Here is a 22,216-nt window from a genome sequence, read left to right as displayed (position 1 = left end):
TATTACTTTGTTGGTTTGATGTTCCAAGAAAAGAATAAGTCATCAATGACATTAACAAAAACAAATAAAAGTAGATCTAACATGTGGCAAAGAAGCCCTTCACCTAAACATGATTTAAAATGAAATAAAAGTAGGTCTAGCATGTAGCAAACAAGCCCTTCACTTAAAAATGATTTAAAGTAAAATATAAGTACTTACACAAATTTAACAAAATAAAAAAATTATTAAACAAGTAAAGACCTTATTCCAGTATTATACAATAATTTAACGTTGACTCGTTCTCAGTAATAGCCTGAAAAAATATAATAAATACAAACCTATTATCGTTATCTTTAAAATCTTTTCAAATTTAACTTCATACAAAATATGCAATTGTTTTATAATATTCAATATAAATGGAATGAGAATTACATTATAGAATGTAAGAAGAAATGTATGTCTTCTCAGAAGCTTGAAATTATACCGACACTTAACAAAATACCTGGCTTCAAAACAACAGCTTCTCCATTTTAAGATAATTTTGATAGCAATTTGTGTACTGTGCATGTCATTCATAAATCTATAGATTATCCGCACAAATATGCAAGTATTGTATGAAACCTATAAGTTTGAACCATATTTTATTTCTTCGTTCAAACTAACGATTAACCTACTGGTTCTAGGATAATTTCGTTAGTTATCATGTAGTTGTACTATCAGAACTCATGGTTAAGATTGGCAGATGACTTGGATTGAGAGTTGTTTCATTGGCACTCATACCACATCTTCTTATATCTATAGATTGTGACTTGGATAGATAGTTGTCTTATTGGCACTCATACCAAATCTAAATAGAAAAGGAGGAAAGTGTGCATTAAAACACTATTTAATACTACCATATCTTGTGTTGGTATAACACCAAGCAGTCAGACGTATACGTGGATTCGGTTATTTGCGTGGGCACTAATTTTCAAGGATTAAGTAAAACTCATGGATATTTAATTTCGTGGTTTTGGCAAAGTCTTCATAATTTCCTTTTGAACATTTATGGTATCAAAAGAAATAATAATAAATCCACAGTATTTACTGGGTTGATGCCACTGCTGGTGCATGTTTCGTCCTCAAGGGTATCACCAGCTTTGTAGACGAAACGCACGTCTGGTGTATATACAAAATTTAGTCCTTGTATCTATGATGGGTTTATTTAGTCATCACTTCGGTCATGATATGAATATCACTTATGTGGACATTTGCAAAAGTATTCGAAAAACAAACTAATTTCTTATCGCAGACATATTCTATCTTAGCATTATTTTGCACATTTTTTTTTTGGAATTTTGGGTCCTCAGTGCTCTTCAACTTCGTACTTTATTTGGCCTTTTAAATGTTTTTGTATTCGAGGGTCACTGATGAGTCTTTTGAAGACGAAACGCGCGTCTGGCGTATATACAAAATTTAGTCCTGGTATCTATGATGAGTTTATTTGTACTTATATGGCTACTAGTATGTTGATCTGAACGTCACTGATGAGTCTTATGTAACCCAAAACGCGCGTATTAAAGTATAAGCCTCGCACCTTTGCATTGATAACTATTGCTGCATACATATGCTTACACATGAACCTTCCCTAACCTGTCACATTGGTGTAACAGCCTAACAGATGTCATTTGGTTTGAAATTTGTCCAATATGCAATTGTACCACATCTTTTTTCTTTTTTTTGGATTTTGAAGTGAATCATTCATCTGAGTTTGATATTCTCGAATTTTTGTTCATAATTCATAATGAACGTTTTTAAAAGAATTTCGATAGTCCTTATTAAATTAATAAACAAACCATCCAGTACTAAATAGGGATTCAATTTGCATTAAATATAACCAATGAGCAGTTAAAGATATAAAACACTGGTTATATCAACAAAGGTTCACAAACCAATGTGACAATAACATCGTGATGTATTGAAACATCGCATAAGGCTTGCTATTTAGATATGATATAATTGTCAAATGTAACATTGGTGCTTTCGTTTAATTGTTTTTACCGATACACAAGTAAAATCCGATAACAAAATATATAGTCCCGCTTATATTAAAAATGTTTGAATATGATATAAAAAATATTATGCATCTAATACGCTTTACTCTATCAGCAATTTAAAAGAGGGACGAAAGATACCAAAGGGACAGTCAAACTCATAAATCTAAAACAAACTGACAACGCCATGGCAAAAAATGAAAAAGACAAACAGAAAAACAATAGTACACATGACACAACATAGAAAACTAAAGAATAAACAACACGAACCCCACCAAAAACTAGGGGTGATCTCAGGTGCTCCGGAAGGGTAAGCAGATCCTGCTCCACATGTGGCACCCGTCTTGTTGCTTATGTGATTACAAATCCGGTAAATAGTCTAATTCGGTAGGTCACATTCATGAAAGGGAAGGGGATTGTAGTTACGACGTAAGGAACATATCCGATATCATTTGTGAAACGGTTATTCCATAACGGTCAACCAACTCGTAATGGCGTCCGTAAAATTTACGAAGGGATGATTTCAACTTCACCATTTGGAACTCTTGGTTTAATATCTTCCTTGTGAGCAGTAACCCTCTATCACGAAAATCATGATAGGAAATGCAAGCACGGGAATATCGTATCAATTGGGAGATATATACCCTGTATGCAGGTGCTGCTGGAATGTTGCTACTTAGAAATGGAAAGTTCAAAATCGGAAAGCTGAAATCATCTCTTTTGTCGTAAAGTTTTGTTTTCAACCGACCCTCATTGTCAATTTCTAGATGTAAGTCAAGATATGAAGCCGACTTAACTGTATCTGTAGTATCCTTTATCTCCAATTCGATGGGACAGATGCGTTCCACATAGTCACCAAATTTTGAATTGTTTAGTGAAAGAACGTCATCTATATAGCGGAAAGTAGAGTTAAAAGATATTGCTAACTTCTTATCTTTCTTCCTAAGAATTTCCTGCATGAAGTCAGCCTCATAATAATAAAGAAACAAGTCGGCAAGTAGAGGGGCACAGTTTGTTCCCATTGAGATGCCGACAGTCTGTTGAAAAACACGTCCTCTGAACGTTACAAATATATGTTGTCAATCAAAAAATCAAGCATCTTGATAATATCGGTTTCAGAGAATTTTTTGTTTGAATCAGAGTGATTCTTTACAAAGTATGATTTATCTCTCCCTAAGACAAGATACTTATATCTACGTTGGCCATTCTTTTTTATGAAGCATCGTAATACCAACTCTTTCAATTTGTCTTTTAGTTTGGAATGTAGAATACTTGTGTAAAGAGTAGAAAAGTCAAATGTTTTAATACTGTTACAAGATAAAAGAAAGTTAGATTGTATGTACTCTAAAAAAATCTTTGGAATTTTTAAGTATCCACATCTGATTCACGCCACCTCTAGAATAGGCAGTTTCACAATAACTTTGAAGCACGTCTTTGATTGCTGATAAAATAGATGTTAATAATTTAGAAAGAGGTTTCGTGGAGCACTTGGAAGACCCAGCAATATACCGTTGTTTGTAAGGACACTTATGTAGTTTAGGTATCCAATACAGTGATGGAAGATCCAGTTCTTCATCTTTGGTTGAAATACCAAAGGAACAAAGAACAGACCTATGATTATCCAGAATTTCCTCTTTGGTAAGTGTCGTGAGGGTATATGTTGAGTTTCCAAGTGAATTGTCTATACCTAATAATTCGTTTATCAAGCAATTAATGTAGTGACTTTTACAGACAAAAACGATGTTATTTGGGGCTTTAATTGCGGGGTTAACAACATATTTATCATGGAGGTCGGATAAGTGTTTAGCAACATTTGGGTCTTTAAAGATTGACGTAGCATGGGCATTGATGGACCCATTCAGTTTCTGGTTTGTATTAACGACCTCACTGCCTAAATCCGGTAAATAGTGTAATTCGGTAGGTCACATTCATGAAAGGGAAGGGGATTGCAGTTACGACGTAAGGAACATATCCGATATTATTTGTGAAACGGTTATTCCATGACGGTCAACCAACTCGTGATGGCGTCCGTAAAATTTACGAAGGGATGATTTCAACTTCACCCTTTGGAAAGTTCTTTTTAAAAAGATACACTCTTAAACACTTTCATCTTGCAATAGTATTAAACATTTGACTTTCTAGATTATACAAAAGTATTCCCCGTTCCAACCAAGCAGGCAAATTGAAGAATTGTTATTAAAAAGACTGGCCAACGTAGATAAGAGAATATGGACTCAGAGAGGAATATATCAATATTTGTGTAATAAATAAACTGATTAGAATTAAATTTTAGACTCTTACAATATAAAGATGCTCGATTTTTGATTGACCCTACTTTGGTTACGTTTAGACGACGTGTTTTTGCAACAAATAAACGTAATCCCTATGCCATCTATGATTCTCTTTTTGTCGACCTGTTCTATATGTATATGAGGCTGACGTCACACAGGAACCTCTCATGAAGAAAAAAAAAGAATTGAGTCGTATCCTATAACTTCAATTTTCGGTTTATAGATGATGTTCTCTCACTAAATATTTCAATTTGGGTGACTGTAGAACTCTTCTATCTCAATAAAGTTGAAATAAAAGATACATATATATTCGAAAGGTCGTATTTCCTATAATGATTGCCTTGAAAGAAAGTTGCTGCTTACAAACCAAGAGTTCCAAATGGTGAAGTTGAAAACACTCCCATCGTAAGTTTTACGGACACTTTCTCGAGTTGTCTGTTTCGACGACATATATCTTTCAATTACCGTAACTACAAGCCTGTCCACTTGTCCCTCGAATGTTCCCCACCGAATAAAACTTATCACCGGGTTAATACTCTAATACATGAGCTACACAACTGGTGCCACATGCAGAGGAGGAACCGCTTAATCCTTACGGGAACCTGAAATAACTCCTTGTTTTTGATGGGGTTCATGTTGCTTATTCTATAGTTTTCTATGTTGTTTCTTTTTTACTTTTATTTGCCTGTTTGTCTTTCTATTTTTGAATCGTGATGTTGTCAGTTTATTTTCGATCTATGAGTTAGATTGTCACTATGGTATCTTTCGCCCCACTTTTCTCTGGAACCTGAAATCACCCCTAGTTTTTGATGGTGCAGCTAAGTCTAGAGTGGTTTTTTTTTGTTTTTTTTTGTTTTTTTGTTTATCTTTTTAGCAATGGCGTTGTCAGATTATTTTAGATTGATGAGTCTGAATGTCCCTCTGGAATCATTCGCCCCTCTTTGGAAAGGAAAGATAAAAAACAAACTGAAAGTCGTGCATGTTAAACATGCATTTGAATATACTAGTTGCAATATGCCTTATAGGAACATAGAAACAAAAGACAACATGCAGTAACTTTCCAGTTTAGGAGATTAGAATCTAATTATTTTACATATTCTCTGAATCTGTTATCAGACATCACATGGAAAGTATGTATAGTCAATAATATGTAATTATGATTTGTTATGTTATGTTATGATGTTCCTTTGCACATTTACCAAAGAAAAAACCAACAGTGTTCTAGCATCTGTCTCATCGTAAGTTCAAAGATTAGCTCTTGTGTACGACATAGATTTATATAAACTTATGTTATGGCTTCGCAGATGTAGTGCAAGGTTATTGATAATACGTTTATTTCAAAATGTATTTGATGTTTTTTTTAAGAAAAATCATACTAACAAAGCTGTGATTCCTTTCACGGATTTGGCTATACTTTTTGGAACTTTTGGATTATATCTCTTCATCTTTTATATAAGCTTTGGATTTCACATATTTTGGCCACGGGCATCACTGAAGAGACATGTATTATCGTTATCGAAATGCGCATCTGGTGCAGAAAAATTGGTACCGTTAATGTTATTACAGATATGTGTAAAGTTGAAAATAAAGTCTTTCTGCTTTGAGAATAAGAGGTTTATATCGCTTTGTATATGGACAGGGACAGTTCCTGTTATTTATTTAATGTCTTCTTCATTTTCAGAATTTGTGCATTTTATTTTGTTAATAAAAATCTTTTCCCACTTCACCCTATGATTTTATTCTTATTTGGCCTTTATAATTATATTGCGGGTTCTTCAAAATGTAACATAATGTAATGTGCGAATGAAAATAACTGTTTAGAAATGTAGTTAGTCCGACACAGTTCTTTTTAATTTTCTTCCTAGAGGGCGCTTAAAATTAGATGGATCAATTACGAACTTGTTTTTTTTTTTTTAAATCATCTATATCTAATCCTCAGAGTATTTAACAAAATCCTGTTACCAGTTCAGTGTCAGACAAGAAAAATAACACTTATTGTTATTAATTCAATGGGTTTGAAACGCCCTTCTGGATTTGCGTTCACCATGAACATTTAAAATCTACAAATGTATAAAAATTTAGAATGAACTTTATCTCCCATATAACCAGACGTTGACTGACATTTAGCAACTGTAAAAAGGGGGTGGTAGCGAAAGTTATCAATGGTACCCAGATAAAACTAAAATAAAACATGAAAACAACTTATAACTACATGTATTTTCAAAACACTTCGTCATAATTTAAAGAGTGAGCAACTTGAAACCCACCGGAATCAGGAGTATCAGCGTTTTATGATGCATACTGGAAATTAAATTATTTCTTTATACATTGTTACATCATCCATATAATGAATTTATTTTAAGGTTTGAGACGAATGTCACATTTAATGTAATAACATACGTCTGTGAATGTACTTCATACAATTGTAATAAGAGACATAACGATTAAATTTCTGATAGGGAAGATTTATGTAGAATACGTTATTTTTTAATTTGCCAGGTGAAAGTTTTATTTTCCGCTAAAAGCTACATTATATAGTTGCAGAGCAATAAATACAATTATTGGAAACGGTTAGTAACCTTTTTCATCTATAACTACTTCCTCAAAAAAATAAAAATCAGTTAACACTTTAATCATAGGCATAACTTAATTGTAGTGTTATGTGAAAAAAGGAAAGTGTTTGTCAATAACGAAGTTAATTTTCAAACTCTTTACAAATGCTTCTCTTTTTGTACTTGCTCGTGGATGAATCTAATTAGATACCAAGATATCCCCCTGCATACATTTTCCCCATTGTACCTATTGGACCATTTTACTGATATTTCTATGGAATGCCCGACTAATTTGTTTTTCTAAGATGCGTGATTTTTTTTTATTTGATGTTGTTAACTTTGAACTAACGTAACTGCGAGCATACTTTCAGATCTGTATGAAGTGTGTTTTTGTAGTTGGAATGTAAAAAGTAGAATCACAAAAATCAAATGATAACACATATCAAACGAATGAACACCAACTGTCATATTCCTGACTTAATACATGCATTTTCAAATGTAGAAAATGGTGGATTTAACCTGGTTTTAAAGCGCATAACCGTTTGATAGGACCATTAAAGGGACCTGACCTTGCCAAATCCAGTCTGTGTTTTAGTTAAATGTATCTCTATTTGTGTATCCATCTGATGAATTAAGTCTTTTTCAATTCATTTTTATAGCTTGTTTCTAATGATGTGCTGTTACACCACTGTCTCAGTTTAGGGGCGGATCGTTGTATATGACGATAATATATAATAATGATAACCAAAACCCAATTCTTCAGAGAACTATTGAAGGTCTTTCCACCTCGATAATAAGAATGACATTTCAAAAACGATGTTAGAAAATGACACTCCTTGTCGATGTTATTTGGTACTTCAAACTGACATAAAAAAATTAGATTAATAGGTATATGCAGGAGACTTAATTGTTTTATAATGAACAAGATTTTTTTTGCACAGGTCAAAATCTAGAACGTCAACATGACCTTTGACCTTGACCTTAATTTCAAAGTCAAAGGTCAGTGAACTCAAATCAGAAGACTCGAGGTCAATCACTTGTATGGTTGTGGAGAAATACTGATTTCAAATACATAAGGGGAGAAAACTCCTATAAGGGTTAATCAAAACACTTCGACTGAAATAGGTTGCAGTTGCGCCTTATTGCAAACAGTTATTTGGCAAACACGTCATATCATTAACTGTACCAGTCTCTTTTGAATAACGATAACAAGCAACATTCAAAATTTATAACATGGCCTTGATCTTTGACCTTTGACCTCAATTTCCTTTAAATGGACCAAGAACTTCATATGAAAAGACAGTATGCCTCTACGACTTATACCGTATGAATTTATCCAAAATATCGTCTATCTTATATTTTCAAAGGGGTATAACTCCCATAAGATGTCTTCCGACCACTCCAGTCAAAATTAACCAAATCATTTTTAAGAGTAAAAGAACAATTTGGTGAAAACAGTTTGATAAAATCTCTACCGTTTTAAAGATATAGGAATAACAAGAAAAGGGGTCGCGTGGATATAACTTCTATAAGAATAAGTCTTCGGTCACACAGGGTGAGTTTTGAAACTCTAATTACTGTACAACATCATTGGCCAAACATCCATTCAATATGTTGTAAAACAAAAAGCATCTCAGATGACAGAAGAAAAAAAAAGAAGAAACAAAATAATCAGAAGAAAAACAAAAGGTCTTTCCTTAAAAACTGGAAAGACCTAATAATAATAATAATAGTATCTTTATTTAAAGAGAGTAACTCATTTGGATTAAATCAATTTTTAATAAGGCTCTCTACATACAATTTTAACAATATGGATAAACGTAATTAATATACTATTACACACATGTAAACAATAGACGTATATAAAGTAATATAACAACAGCAACAAAAACACCTATGGTATACATTGTAGCTTAACTTATAAATTTAACACTTTTAAAAATATAATGACTTGTAAAAGAGGGTCGGAAGATACCAAAGGGACAGTCAAACTCATAAATCTAAAACAAACTGACAACGCCATGGCTAAAAATGAAAACGACAAACAAACAACAGCACACACGACACAACATAAAAAAACTAAAGAATAAACAACAAGAACCCCACCAAAAAAACTAGGGGTGAAATCAGGTGCTCCGGAAGAGTAAGCAGATCCTGCTCCACATGTGGCACCCGTCGTGTTGCTTATGTGATAACAAATCCGGTAAATAGTCTAATTCGGTAGGTCACATTCATGAAAGGGAAGGGGTTTGTTGTTACGACGTAAGGAACATATCCGATATCATTTGTGAAACGGTTATTCTATAACATTCAACCAACTCGTGATTGCGTCCGTAAAATTTACGAAGGGATGATTTCAACTTCACCATTTGGAACTCTTGGTTTAATATCTTCCTTGTGAGTAGCAACCCTCTACCAAGAAAATCATGATAAGAAATGCAAGCACGGGAATATCGTATCAATTGGGAGATATATACCCCGTATGCAGGTGTTGCTGGAGTGCATGATAAACGAAACACGCTCTTTCCCTCTCTGTATATTTTTTAAAATTTCAGAGTTGATCATGATTTTACACTCACATTAAACCATTAAATAATTCATAATGTATAAAACCTCTAGATATTAGCCAAAGAACTTTCCAACGAGGGCGCTAGATCGTTACGAGTAATGATACATGTTTGTAACATATAAATATCTGTTTCTATTCTATCTCTTGTTTTGTGATATTCCATTTCCTATAACCATTTAATGTCACAATCCTAACTTTACTATTGAGTCAATATCGGTTTCTAGTTTATCTCTTGTTTTGGGGATATTCTGTTTCCTATAACCATAAAATATCACAGCTCACTTGTCCTATTGTTCCTATTCGGTGAGCTGCATGAAAGAACGAACAAACAGACAGACACATTTTGTCTACAGAAATCAGTGGCGATCCAATCAAAAGGTGGCGGTCCAATCACAAAGTTGCGGTCCAATTGCAACAGTTGAAAGGCCAAAGATAGAAGGTATTTTGGGAATAGAGTCTTTGCCTTGAATAGAGATGGATTTTTTTAGAATGGTTCAATCGTTTTGTCTAAGCTTCGTGACATAACAATTGTAATATAGTGATATTCCGTTTCCTGTAACTATTATATGTCACAACCCTTACTTTTCCATTGAGTCAATATCTGTTTCTATTCTATCTCTTGTTTTTTTTTTTGATATTCCGTTTCCTGTAACCATTAAATATCACAACCCTAACTTTACTATTGAGTCAATATCGGTTTCTAGTCTATCTCTTGTTTTCGCACGACTTTTAACATTGTCTGTGGCATCAATCTATATTCCTGTTAATTAAAAAACGAATACATTTTAAAGACCCTTTAGATGTCGTTTATATATCATAAATTTAAATAAAAGTTAAACACGACGGGTGGCACATGTGGAGAAGGATCTGCCTACCCTTCCGGGGCACCTGAGATCACCCCTAGTTGGGTTCGTGTTGCTTTTTCTTTAGTTTTCTATGTTGTGTCATGTGTACTATTGTTTGTCTGTTTGTCTTTTTCCTTTTTTGCCATGGTGTTTTCAGTTTATTTTCGATTTATGAGTTTGACTGTCCTTCTGGTATCTTTCGTTCCTCTTTTAAACAATGGAAATAATTGCAAAAACAAACGGTACCAATTCCCAACATCAGATTCGCATATCGATTACACATATCTCTATAGTGATGATCGAGGCCCAGCTATAATTAAATCCGAAACTTATCAATAACCGAGATCGAGGCCCAACTATAATTAAATCCGAAACTTATCAATAACCGAGGAGCTGATTAAACCAAAAAACGAAGAAAAGTACATCTATAGCCAGAAATAAGAGCAGCTTTACATTTCGTAATACTATATAGTTTCCAAACACTGTCAATGTCAGAATACAATATCCGTATCTTGATTTCTTAAATAAAATACTGGCTACTAGACAGGTGATACTCTCGGACATTATAAATTTACTCGCAGAGCTATCTATTCAATGACATAACTTACTTTTTCAAAGTGTTGTTAAACTGCACCGTTTCTGGTGGCATGGTATAGAAATACTCCATTTCACGACTGAACAATACCACAGTTTTAGACTAGGGAAAACAAAGTTTTTTGGTCAAAGTTATTGTTTAACATACTTCCGTAGAATGTTTCTTGTATACCTGCCTTAACATATTTATTTGCATGGTTGAACATACAACTGTAGAATGCTTCTTGTATACTTGCCTTAACATGTTTATATGAATGGTTGAACATACATCTGTAGAATGCTTCTTGTATACCTGCCTTACCATGTTTATTTATATGGTTGAACATTCATCTGTAGAATGCTTCTTGTATACTTGCCTTAACATGTTTATTCTTGAAGCTATTTTTCCTTTGCATTTGCAGTTGTCTTTATTTTGTTTCTCAACAAATCTGTCGTAAAAAATGGATTTTTCCGATTAAATCATGCTATTCCAATTAATTCAAGTAATTTCATGTGAAATATTTTTGATAAATTTAAGCTTTTTTTACTGCTTCTGGTCAATACTTCTGGAAAATTTAAAATAAACTAAAAAAAAATCAAAGGCACCACTAGGATGACAATCTTGTACGCTCGAATACCATATTTGAATACAACCTACCAAGCTGTTCGGTGTGAGCCAACTCTGCGTGTTAAAGACCGTACTTTCATCTTTTATGATTTGGATTGAGAGTTGAGACACATTGAAACTCATACCACATCTGATTTTATCTAAACTGGATGGAGAGTTGAGACATATTGACACTCATACCACATCTGATTATATCTAATTTGGATTGAGAGTTGAGACATATTGACACTCATACCACATCTGATTATATCTAACTTGGATGGAGAGTTGAGACATATTGACACTTATACCACATCGAATTATATCTAATTTGGATGGAGAGTTGAGACATATTGACACTCATACCACATCTGATTATATCTAATTTGGATGGAGAGTTGAGACATATTGACACTCATACCACATCTGATTATATCTAATTTGGATGGAGAGTTGAGACATATTGACACTCATACCACATCTGATTATATCTAATTTGGATGGAGAGTTGAGACATATTGACACTCATACCACATCTGATTATATCTAATCACACGCACATTAAGATATGTTTTAACCGTTTAAGATGAAAGTATTTGCTGCTTTAATGAATGTATGTGTTTATCTCTAATCATTGATCTCTTTACATCTGTTGTTTACATATACTGCGAGATTGTTTTGTGAAATTGATAGCTGTCGTACGAATAAAAAAAGTCTGATGTGATTGTTGTACATGACCTGCTTACCATCCGAAATACATGAGATCACCCACAGTTTTTGGTGGGGTTCGTGTTGCTTAGTCTTAAATGTTGTGTCTTGTGTACTATTATTGTTCTGTTTGTCTTTTTATTTGTTAGCCATGGCGTTATCATGGCGTAATCAGTTTATTTTCAATCTATGAGTTTGACTGTCCCGCTGGTATCTTTCGCCCCATCCTTTATAAATTTGAAGTAAAGTGTTCGTGTTCTGATACTTAAATGCAAAATAATTTGAATATGATAGAAGTATTAAAACTAATATATGTTACGTACCTCTTAGAAAATAAAAAAAGCACCAAGAACTGTGTAATATTTTCAAATATTATTTGCATATCATCGACATGTGATAAAGTATTCACTGTAGCAAATTAGATATCTTACAGATATATGTTTATTATACGAATCTGTCGAATTAAAAGCACACAATTTTATATATACATAATGTTGAAAACAACAGCAATAATTCGAGTATCATATACGTTATATCAATAAAGCGAATTGCGTTAGATAAGCGTTTAATAAGCGAATGGACGTGTACAGACGTTGGATACACTATTCCAAAAACAATGCGAATTGTTATTTAGTAAGCCTCTACGGCAACAATTTTATGAGATAAATTTCTCTAAAGAATTATAAATGTTTTAACAAAACAATATTCAGAGTTGCAGTATAAACCAATTGTTTTAATTCGACCGCCACGGATGCATCTGAAATAGACAAACCGTCAGTTTGGCGTATCAATGAACAGTACGTTCTTTATATTTACATCTGTTCTACATACAAACGCTATTCAAAAATGAACATTGTCATTGATGAGATATTTCATACAAATAAGAAAAGGTTGTTCATATCTTTTATATATGTGTTTTTGCTAAATAATTTTTCCGCATACTTTATATCGTAGTTAAATAATAAACAAACAATCATTTAAACATATTATAATAGTCGTCCAAGACCGATACATGTATATATGTAATCAAGACAGATACATGTATATATGTAATCAAGAGAGATACATGTATATATGTAATCAAGACAGATACATGTATAAATGTAATCAAGACAGATACATGTATATATGTAATCAAGATCAAATAAAAAAATGTAAGACATGCTTATTTGGAAAAAGCAAACGAAATGTACATCAAGAAAGTACACACAACAAACAATCAATCATACTTAATGAATTATGATCATAAAGAAAATATAAATTGAAAAATGAACTCAATGTATATGAAGAGAATTTTGCTTACTGTAACTGAGCATAAAAAGTGATGACAAATATCGAATAATAATCTAAAAAATATATATTACCCCTTTGGTGATACACATATATACTATATATGTTGTTACTGTCGGTATACACGCTAGTTGGTGAATGTCCTTCAGTTTTATTCAACATTAATAGGTTTTTATTTCTGGTATAGAATATTGCGCCACCATAAACACCAATAGGACAGAATTGATCTGTATGCCCCGTGGTATAAAGTGTTTTAACATCACATCCTCTGACACTTGCTGATTTTAAGTTACCAGGGTAATGAAAAGTTGTCCAATATAGTTTGTCTTCATTCCTGTCTAACAAAAACGTTAAGATCACAGAACATTCTCTTTATTTTCTTCCAGCATGACATACAAAACATAATCAATAACAGTTACTAAGATGACGCCTAGTAACTCGACTGCTAAACTATACGTCAAATGACTTTATAAAAGAACTGCATTTGTTAACAACAATCAGCAGTATAAGACCGAACAAAATCTTATTGTTAAAGGGAGTCGAAAGATACCAAAAGAGACACTCAAAAGAACACTGAAGACGCCATTGCAAAAAATGTAAAAAGACCAAAAACTCAAACAACACGTACAAAATACAGCATATAAATTTAAAGATAGAGCCATGGAACCCCATCAAAAGCCGGGATGATCTCATGTGCATCGAAAAGTTAAGGGATAATGTCAGCATGTGACACCCGTCGTATAACTCATACAAGTAAAACCGCGTTAATAAGTCTTATTCGGTGGCCAACATTTGGGAAGAGGGAAATGGAATTGCTTCAACGATATTGCATTGTATTGGGACATATCCGTTGTCATCTGTGAAACACGTATTCCATAACGGTGAACCAATTTTTGATCGCGTCCGTGAAATGATCGAAATGTAGATTTCAACTTCGCCATTTGGAAGATCTGGTTTGCTAGCTGTCTTGTGAGAAGCAACCATTTATCAAATATGTCAAAGAAAGCATTATAGGGAAATGGCAGTCCATGTGCAGGTGCTGCTGTAATGTTTCTGCATAAAAATAGGAAAGTTCACATTTTGATATAAGATTTTTAAGGAGGTCTTGTTAAGTGTTTTCAATGCATGTTACACAGTTTTTTAGTAATCTGTTAATTGTTTTGTAGACGTTCGTCGGTGTTTACTTTTTTGGCCATAGAGTTGTCAATGTTTTGTACTTTTGATTGTTTTAGTTCTCGGCATCATTGTCAGAACCAAGTCGCTCATTTTACTCTTGGGTGGTAAATTGAAAATATTAGCTAACTAGTTTAAAGTAAAATCCAAAAAAAAAACTGAACTCCGAGGAAAATTCAATCGGAAAGTCCCTAATCACATGGCCAAATCAAATGACAAACCAAAGCTTTATAGGTTTTTCATCAAATTAATTAACATGGATATACTCAGCTGTTCATATAAAATGACGTATGAACAGATATTGGATTATGTTGCTTACATTGATAAAGAAAACATACCTAAATCCATATAGTCAACACGTGTCTTTAAATCTACAATACCATGAGCTTCACTATAATTAAATCTTGCTTTTATTATTCTCGCAAAACGTTCAGCGACGTACAGCCACCTGTAATAACGGTTTATACTTTATAAATCCACATATTTAGAAGTTTGTTACAACCGTCGGAAATTGTTTTAGGCTTAATGTAATAATTATTTAGTGTATAATGAACATATTGACCAATAAAGAAAGTACCTCTGCGGCAAACCTTGGTCAAATTTAAATGTAATGCGTTTTCATTCCATCACAAATTAACTGTTAAGACGAACTATTTAAAATGTCTTATCCAGGAATAGACAATCTTAGCTTTTGACAAATTATATATTAGAAAGTTCATTTTCATGCATTTACATAATGGCCAGACATACAAAAAATAATCGGTATATATAAGAATAGTAGGCTTTGATTTTAATCATCAATACATGCATATGTGTTTTTTACTTTGTAAATCAACTTAAACATGATCATACTACAACAGAAAGTATATGTGACTAACTTTAAGTTAAAATAATGTTCGAATGCAAATACATATTATTACCAACTACATTTTTTAATTTAAAGTGGATTCGTGTCCTTTGTTTATTATAAAAAAAAGCTGCATTCCTTCCAGTAAAAAAGGTGTAGGATACCATGGAAACATAACATACTCAAAGTTGAGGTGAAACATGAAGACGATGAAAAAAAACATTTTCAAACATGATACATAGAAATTAGAGACTGAGCGACGCGAGCCCAAAACTATATCCAATAATTCTAGGAGAGCTATGGAGAAGCTTATCCTACCTTAATTGTGGCACTCGTGATGTTGCTCATTTAAATACAAATTTGATGATAAATATAATTTGGTGATGTCATAAACTAGGATGTAAAAACATGACAATTTGAACATTTCCCTGGTCGTATAAAAGTAAAACTAAAATACAGAACCCAAAGCTAGATTGGAAAAGGGAGGCCCATAAAAACTGAAAAATCGTACGCTATGAATCAACGAAACAAGTGAAAACCATATTCCTTAGTTGGTTGAAACATTGTCCGAGGAAAATTGTATGTTAAACCTGATTTTATAGGTAGTATGATAGATACTTATAGTTCCGTTATATGTTTTGGATACGCAACCATAACATAAACACTTTAGGCTTATGTCACAACATTCAGGACACAACAGCGAAAACTGTGTAAACATTCATCACAGAATTTATATCTATTTATTTGTTCATGGAAATTTCCGCAGACCTCTTTGAGAAAACAAAGTGACATAAATCATCATTATGGCGAATTATCTAGTGGTGACATCTGTTACCTTTCAAAGAATGACTTTCAACTTTAGGCAATTGAATTTATTGAATACTGAAGTATATATACATTGGAATTTACAGTTCAAAATATGAACACACTTTATTCTTATTTTTTCGATAGAGTTAAGTCTAATCATCAAGATTTAACTGTTTATTGTTGTTCTTGATAACAGTAAAAATGTATAATAATGTCTATAAACCGACAAAATCAAACGTTATCAACAAATCATATTCATTACAGTAATGTATAACAATGTCTATAAACCGACAAAATCAAACGTTATCAACAAATCATATTCATTACAGTAATGTATAACAATGTCTATAAACCGACAAAATCAAACGTTATCAACAAATCATATTCATTACAGTAATGTATAACAATGTCTATAAACCGACAAAATCAAACGTTATCAACAAATCATGTTCATTACAGTAATGTATAACAATGTCTATAAACCGACAAAATCAAACGTTATCAACAAATCATATTCATTACAGTAATAGAAGACACAATAAATATGTTTTCTCTTAATTTATTAATACATTAATCATAAACTCTTTAAGGAGATTTTTGAAAAAGATACAACACCATTGATGCCAAACGGAAAAAAGAATGTTAATAATTTGCAGATCAATGACTAGTGTCTTTGCCTTTTTGTCTCTTTGATTGTTGATCACATATATGAGTCAAGCTTTTTTCAACTAAGTTAAATCTAATGTTATGTAGCTACACCACTATTCCTATTTAGGTGAAGGGTTGGTTGTTTAAAGAAATTATACTTGTTTTCTCAAAATCTATCTTATTGTTCACTATATAGCGTTTTGTAGACTTGCTCGTCTTTTTCTTAAATGGGGATGACATCATTTCAGAGTTTTAATTGCTCTTTCAGTATCTTCTACAAATAAATAGAACGTTGACCGTAATAAACAAAGAACCACTTATGTGTGTGTCATTCTGTGTCGTCATATAGATCTGTGAAACAAACAATATGAGATACGACCCTATTATATAATAGAAAACGTAATCACGTAACACAAATCTGAGGAAATGATACCAATATAAATATTTAAAAAGCCACGGATTCATTGTCATGATGACATGAGACACAAAAAGAGGAAAAATACAGATTCGACTCTAGTCTCAGTTTCATATTGTTGAATCTGATACTATTCATTGTGTCGTATCCATTTCATATTGTGGAATTTCTTTTTATCGTGTCTAGTACTAGTAAAAAACGAAAAACTATTTTACAGAGGTATTCTGCTATTGGCTTTATTTATATGAATAATGGCAAGACGACAATAGGCGACCAATAGTACTGTTAAAGATTTTGACATAGAGACATATAGACATAGTAGGAGCGGTAACATTACGACGACTTGGTTTTGGCAACATTCAGCAACCATTATGGCAGTCATTAGATGCAAAACATAGAATGGATTGTTGATGATGGATGGGGCTGAAGATAAGCATCCTACTCCGATCAGTATACGACGTACAACACACACACACACACCTTAATTCCAAAGTCAAATATATAACAATTGTATTAAATTTGTTTGTTGTGTTTGAGCTTTTTAAATTTCCATTCTATAAAAAATAGATTTCAGGAAATAAACTGAAAAATTACAGGCTATTACTTAATGCCTAAGAACTACCTAATAATCAAGTTTTAGACCTATTGTATAATTATTTTAATTGCCGCTTACATATAGTGCGGCTACGGGATACACGAGTAAATGGGTTCCATATAGACTTGAGTAAATTGAACTCGATAATTACTGGGACGACTCCTAATGGAACATGTAAAACATTATATTACATACGAACAAGACGGACATGTCATAATGTCTGTTTTGACCACTACACAAGTGCCAAGGTAAGTATGTTTGGCACTCTTGATATCGTTATGTTCCAGTGTGGTGTATGAAATATACCTGTTTAATACATCGATTCGTACACTAAAAGGGCTTGTCAGAGTTGTCATATGGACTTCATTGGATCTAGCTACACTACATCGCATGAGCCTGTTACTCTGATATTCAGTCCAGTAAACATGTCCATTTTCGGAATCGATTGCAATACCTGCTGGACCACTGCCTGTGTTGACAAATTTTTCTATAACTGCATTCTGTGCTGGATAAGGAAATCTATTTGAAGTAAAATGATATATTTTGTTTTGATAAGTTGTATATGGAATGAATACGGTTACATGGTATGGTTAACAATGAAACACAAACAGAGGAGGATTTAAACAGCTATCAGTCATCATAGTTTATTTGTTTTCGTCATGCATTGTATGCATTAATGTCAATTCAAAGCAAAACAAAAAGATTTTTTGTATTACTACATCAAATTTCAGTATAAATGGCCGTGAACTATATTTGTTAATTTTTATGTCATTTGGTCTATGGTTGAGAGTTGTCACATTAAGAATCATATCACATCTTTATCTTTTTAAGTTCAGAACTTTCTTAGATTTAAAATGTCACCTAAAGAATAATGTCAGAGTTTATATATGTTTTAAGCAGAGCATAACTGACGTAAGACGATATCAACTCTCGCCTACGACTCTTTTACGAGTCAATATCTTGGAGCAGATTCTGAGATCTGATTACCATCTCTGCTAGAATATACACAATACTTCTGAAGACCGTCTTTTATTGTCGATAATATGGTAGTAGTTACTAAAGAAAGATGTTTAGTCGAACATCATGAAGACCCTGGCATTTATTATTCTTATTATGTTTCCGGGAAGGAGAGTTAATACATTTATATCAGACGTTATACATACCGCATTATTTTACGATAATCATATTGTGTAAAGTTAATATATATATATCAGACGTTATACATACCGCATTATTTTACGATAATCATATTGTGTAAAGTTAATATATCTATATCAGACGTTATACATACCGTATTATTTTACGATGACCGTAATGTGTAAAGTTAATATATCTATATCAGACGTTATACATACCGAATTATTTTACGATGATCGTATTGTGTAAAGTAAATATGCTTGTTCTTATCATCGTAATCCATGGCAAACATTATCTCCGGATTCACAACAAGTAGCTTTACATTGCCAGTATCAACATCAAGTTCCTTAATATGGAATTTAGTTCCAAACAGTACTTTTATGTTGGTACCTTAAAGAAAATAAATCATCGAATTTTATGTTTGAATATAATTTCTTAAAAGCAAATTGCTTTAAAGGCTGTTGTTAAAAACACAAAATGAAAATTAAGAAAAAAAACCACTTGGCTTAGTATTCATTCTACCTTCAATTTGTGATAAATATTTATCATATTCTTTGTAACAAGCAGATCACTACCATTGTATTCACTCAATTTTTTTTAGAATGTGGCACAAAGACTATATATTTTGTTTTATCAAGAATTTATTATCGACCGACAAAAGACATCTTTTTCTTTCTTATGAGTCTAAGATGCCTGTTTTAATTAGGTATTATGTTTTTGAGCTTTTGATTTTGCCATTTTATTTGGACTTATATCTAGAAATTGACTATGAGGGTCAGTGGAAAACAAAACTTTACGACAAAACAGATGATTCTAGCTGCCCAATTCAGACCTTTTCATTTTTAAACCCAAGAGATCCAAATGTTGAACTTCGTTAATATTACGGTCGCCATCACGAGTTCGATGACCGTTATGAAATATTCGTTATATGATATCGGATAAATATGTTCCTTATGTCGTAACTTCGATCCCCTTCCCATTCCACGAATGTGATATACCGAATTAAACTATTTACCGGTCTTGTAACCACACGAGCAACACGACATATGTAGAGCAGGATCTACTTACCATTCAAGAGCACCACCTGAAATCACCCCTAGTTTTTGGTGGCGTCCATGTTGTTTTTTTGTACCCCTTTTTGTGACATTTTGTTCACGCATCATTGTCAATATAATGGAAATTGATGTGACTGTCGTAAAAGTGAGAGGTTTAGGACTTTTAAACCAGATAAAATCCACCATTTTCTACATTTGAAAACGCCTGTACCCAGTCAGGAATATGACAGATGTCCATTCGTTTGATGTGTTTTATCATTTAGTTTTGCAATTTGATGAGGGACTTTCCGTTTTTAATTTTCCTCGGAGTTCAGTATTTTTGTGATTTTACTTTTTCGTAACTGTAATTACTCCAAATCTGTATACGTACTAGGTGTTGTATTGTTCTTGGGAATGTAATTACCATATCCATCCTGTGTCTAAGTTTGTTAAATGTGTTTCTTCTTTGATTCAATTTAATGAATCAAGCCCTTTTCAAGGCATTTTTTATAGTTTGTTCTGATGTTGTACTGCTACAACATTGTCTCAGGTTATGGACAGGGTTTGCGCCTTCAAACTAATGAAACTCCGCCAAATTCTGAACTTGCCATTCCAAAAACAAGTGTTTGTTATTCAGTAATTGTCGTTTGTTACTGTATATCATATTTCGTTTTCGTTCATTGTGTTGTACATACATTAAGCTGTTAGTTTTTTTCGTTTAAACTGTTTTTTCAATTGTCATTTCGGGGCCTCTTATAACTGACTATGCGGTAGGGGGTTTGCTCATACTTGCATACAGTGCGGTGACCTATGGCTGTAAACTTCTACGTAATTTGACCACTGATGGAATGATTTCTCATTCGTGATTATACCAAATCCTCTAATTTTACATTGAATGCTCGTTTGTTATCATAATATAATATTATACATGTTATATGCATCACAATTTTGAAAAAATCAACCTGATAAAAAAAACATTTCATGATTTATTTAAATATACATATACAATGTAAATAAACTCGATACTTACATAAAATCATAGACAGAAAATGAAATCCAAAGGATATAAAGATCAACATTTGTACATCCATCTCCGCATGAATGAAAAATATATATACATGTGTTGTCTTTTAAAAGGCAAATTGACAATAAAGATTTAACTTACATAGGAATAAAAACCAGTTTCATATTGAAATACGATGAACAAAAAGAAATGCGAAACTTTAATTCATACGGAACGTCAACATTTAGTCACTGTAAATAGGATGATTTTTATCGTTGCGTTTTTAGTCAAGCTATATCAGTGATGTCTTTTTATTTGTGACTCTTTGTTTACTCCGTGGTTTTGATTGTTATTGTCTTCGTAGCGGATAATTATTTTTAATTTCTCAACTTCGATGGTGTATATCAATGATAATATTTAGCATTTAAATATTTGCAACGAATGCAGTTGTTGAGTTCCAATTGTGCAAATTAACGTAGCGCAGAAATTAATTTATTTAAAATCATATAATTACATTGAAATGAAACATCACAGGATTCGTTTTCAAATGGATTGATGTGATCTCAAAAATGTTACAAAAGAGGGTCCAAAGTTACCAGAAGGACATTCAAACCCATATGTCGTAAAAGAGGGACCAAAGTTACCAGAAGGACATTCAAACCCATATGTCGTAAAAGAGGGACCAAAGTTACCAGAAGGACATTCAAACCCATATGTCGTAACAAAAGAGGGTCCAAAGTTACCAGAAGGACATTCAAACCCATATGTCGTAACAAAAGAGGGACCAAAGTTACCAGAAGGACATTCAAACCCATATGTCGTAACAAAAGAGGGACCAAAGTTACCAGAAGGACATTCAAACCCATATGTCGTAAAAGAGGGTCCAAAGTTACCAGAAGGACATTCAAACCCATATGTCGTAACAAAAGAGGGACCAAAGTTACCAGAAGGACATTCAAACCCATATGTCGTAACAAAAGAGGGACCAAAGTTACCAGAAGGACATTCAAACCCATATGTCGTAAAAGAGGGACCAAAGTTACCAGAAGGACATTCAAACCCATATGTCGTAAAAGAGGGACCAAAGTTACCAGAAGGACATTCAAACCC

General features: G+C 32.8%; 1 protein-coding gene and 1 long non-coding RNA gene across 2 annotated transcripts; both read right to left on the bottom strand.

Moving 5' to 3' along the window:
* Nucleotides 1-13,507: 13,507 nt before the first annotated feature.
* LOC139482486 (uncharacterized) lies at nucleotides 13,508-15,072 on the bottom strand. The gene is made up of 2 exons (XR_011654882.1): nucleotides 14,959-15,072; nucleotides 13,508-13,785 (listed from the first exon to the last, which is right to left on the bottom strand). It is a non-coding gene; the product is annotated as an uncharacterized lncRNA (long non-coding RNA).
* Nucleotides 15,073-16,869: 1,797 nt separating this feature from the next.
* Nucleotides 16,870-21,546, bottom strand: LOC139482482 (low-density lipoprotein receptor-like). The gene is made up of 4 exons (XM_071266393.1): nucleotides 21,134-21,546; nucleotides 19,288-19,459; nucleotides 18,239-18,451; nucleotides 16,870-17,196 (listed from the first exon to the last, which is right to left on the bottom strand). Exons 1-4 carry the CDS (start codon nucleotides 21,192-21,194, stop codon nucleotides 17,187-17,189), a joined length of 456 nt encoding a protein of 151 aa, XP_071122494.1. The 5' UTR covers nucleotides 21,195-21,546; the 3' UTR covers nucleotides 16,870-17,186.
* Between the last annotated feature and the right edge of the window lie 670 nt (nucleotides 21,547-22,216).

Source organism: Mytilus edulis, chromosome 7, assembly GCF_963676685.1.
Source record: "Mytilus edulis chromosome 7, xbMytEdul2.2, whole genome shotgun sequence".
NCBI classification, from domain to species: domain Eukaryota; kingdom Metazoa; phylum Mollusca; class Bivalvia; order Mytilida; family Mytilidae; genus Mytilus; species Mytilus edulis.
This window is presented reverse-complemented; position numbering and strand designations above follow the sequence as displayed.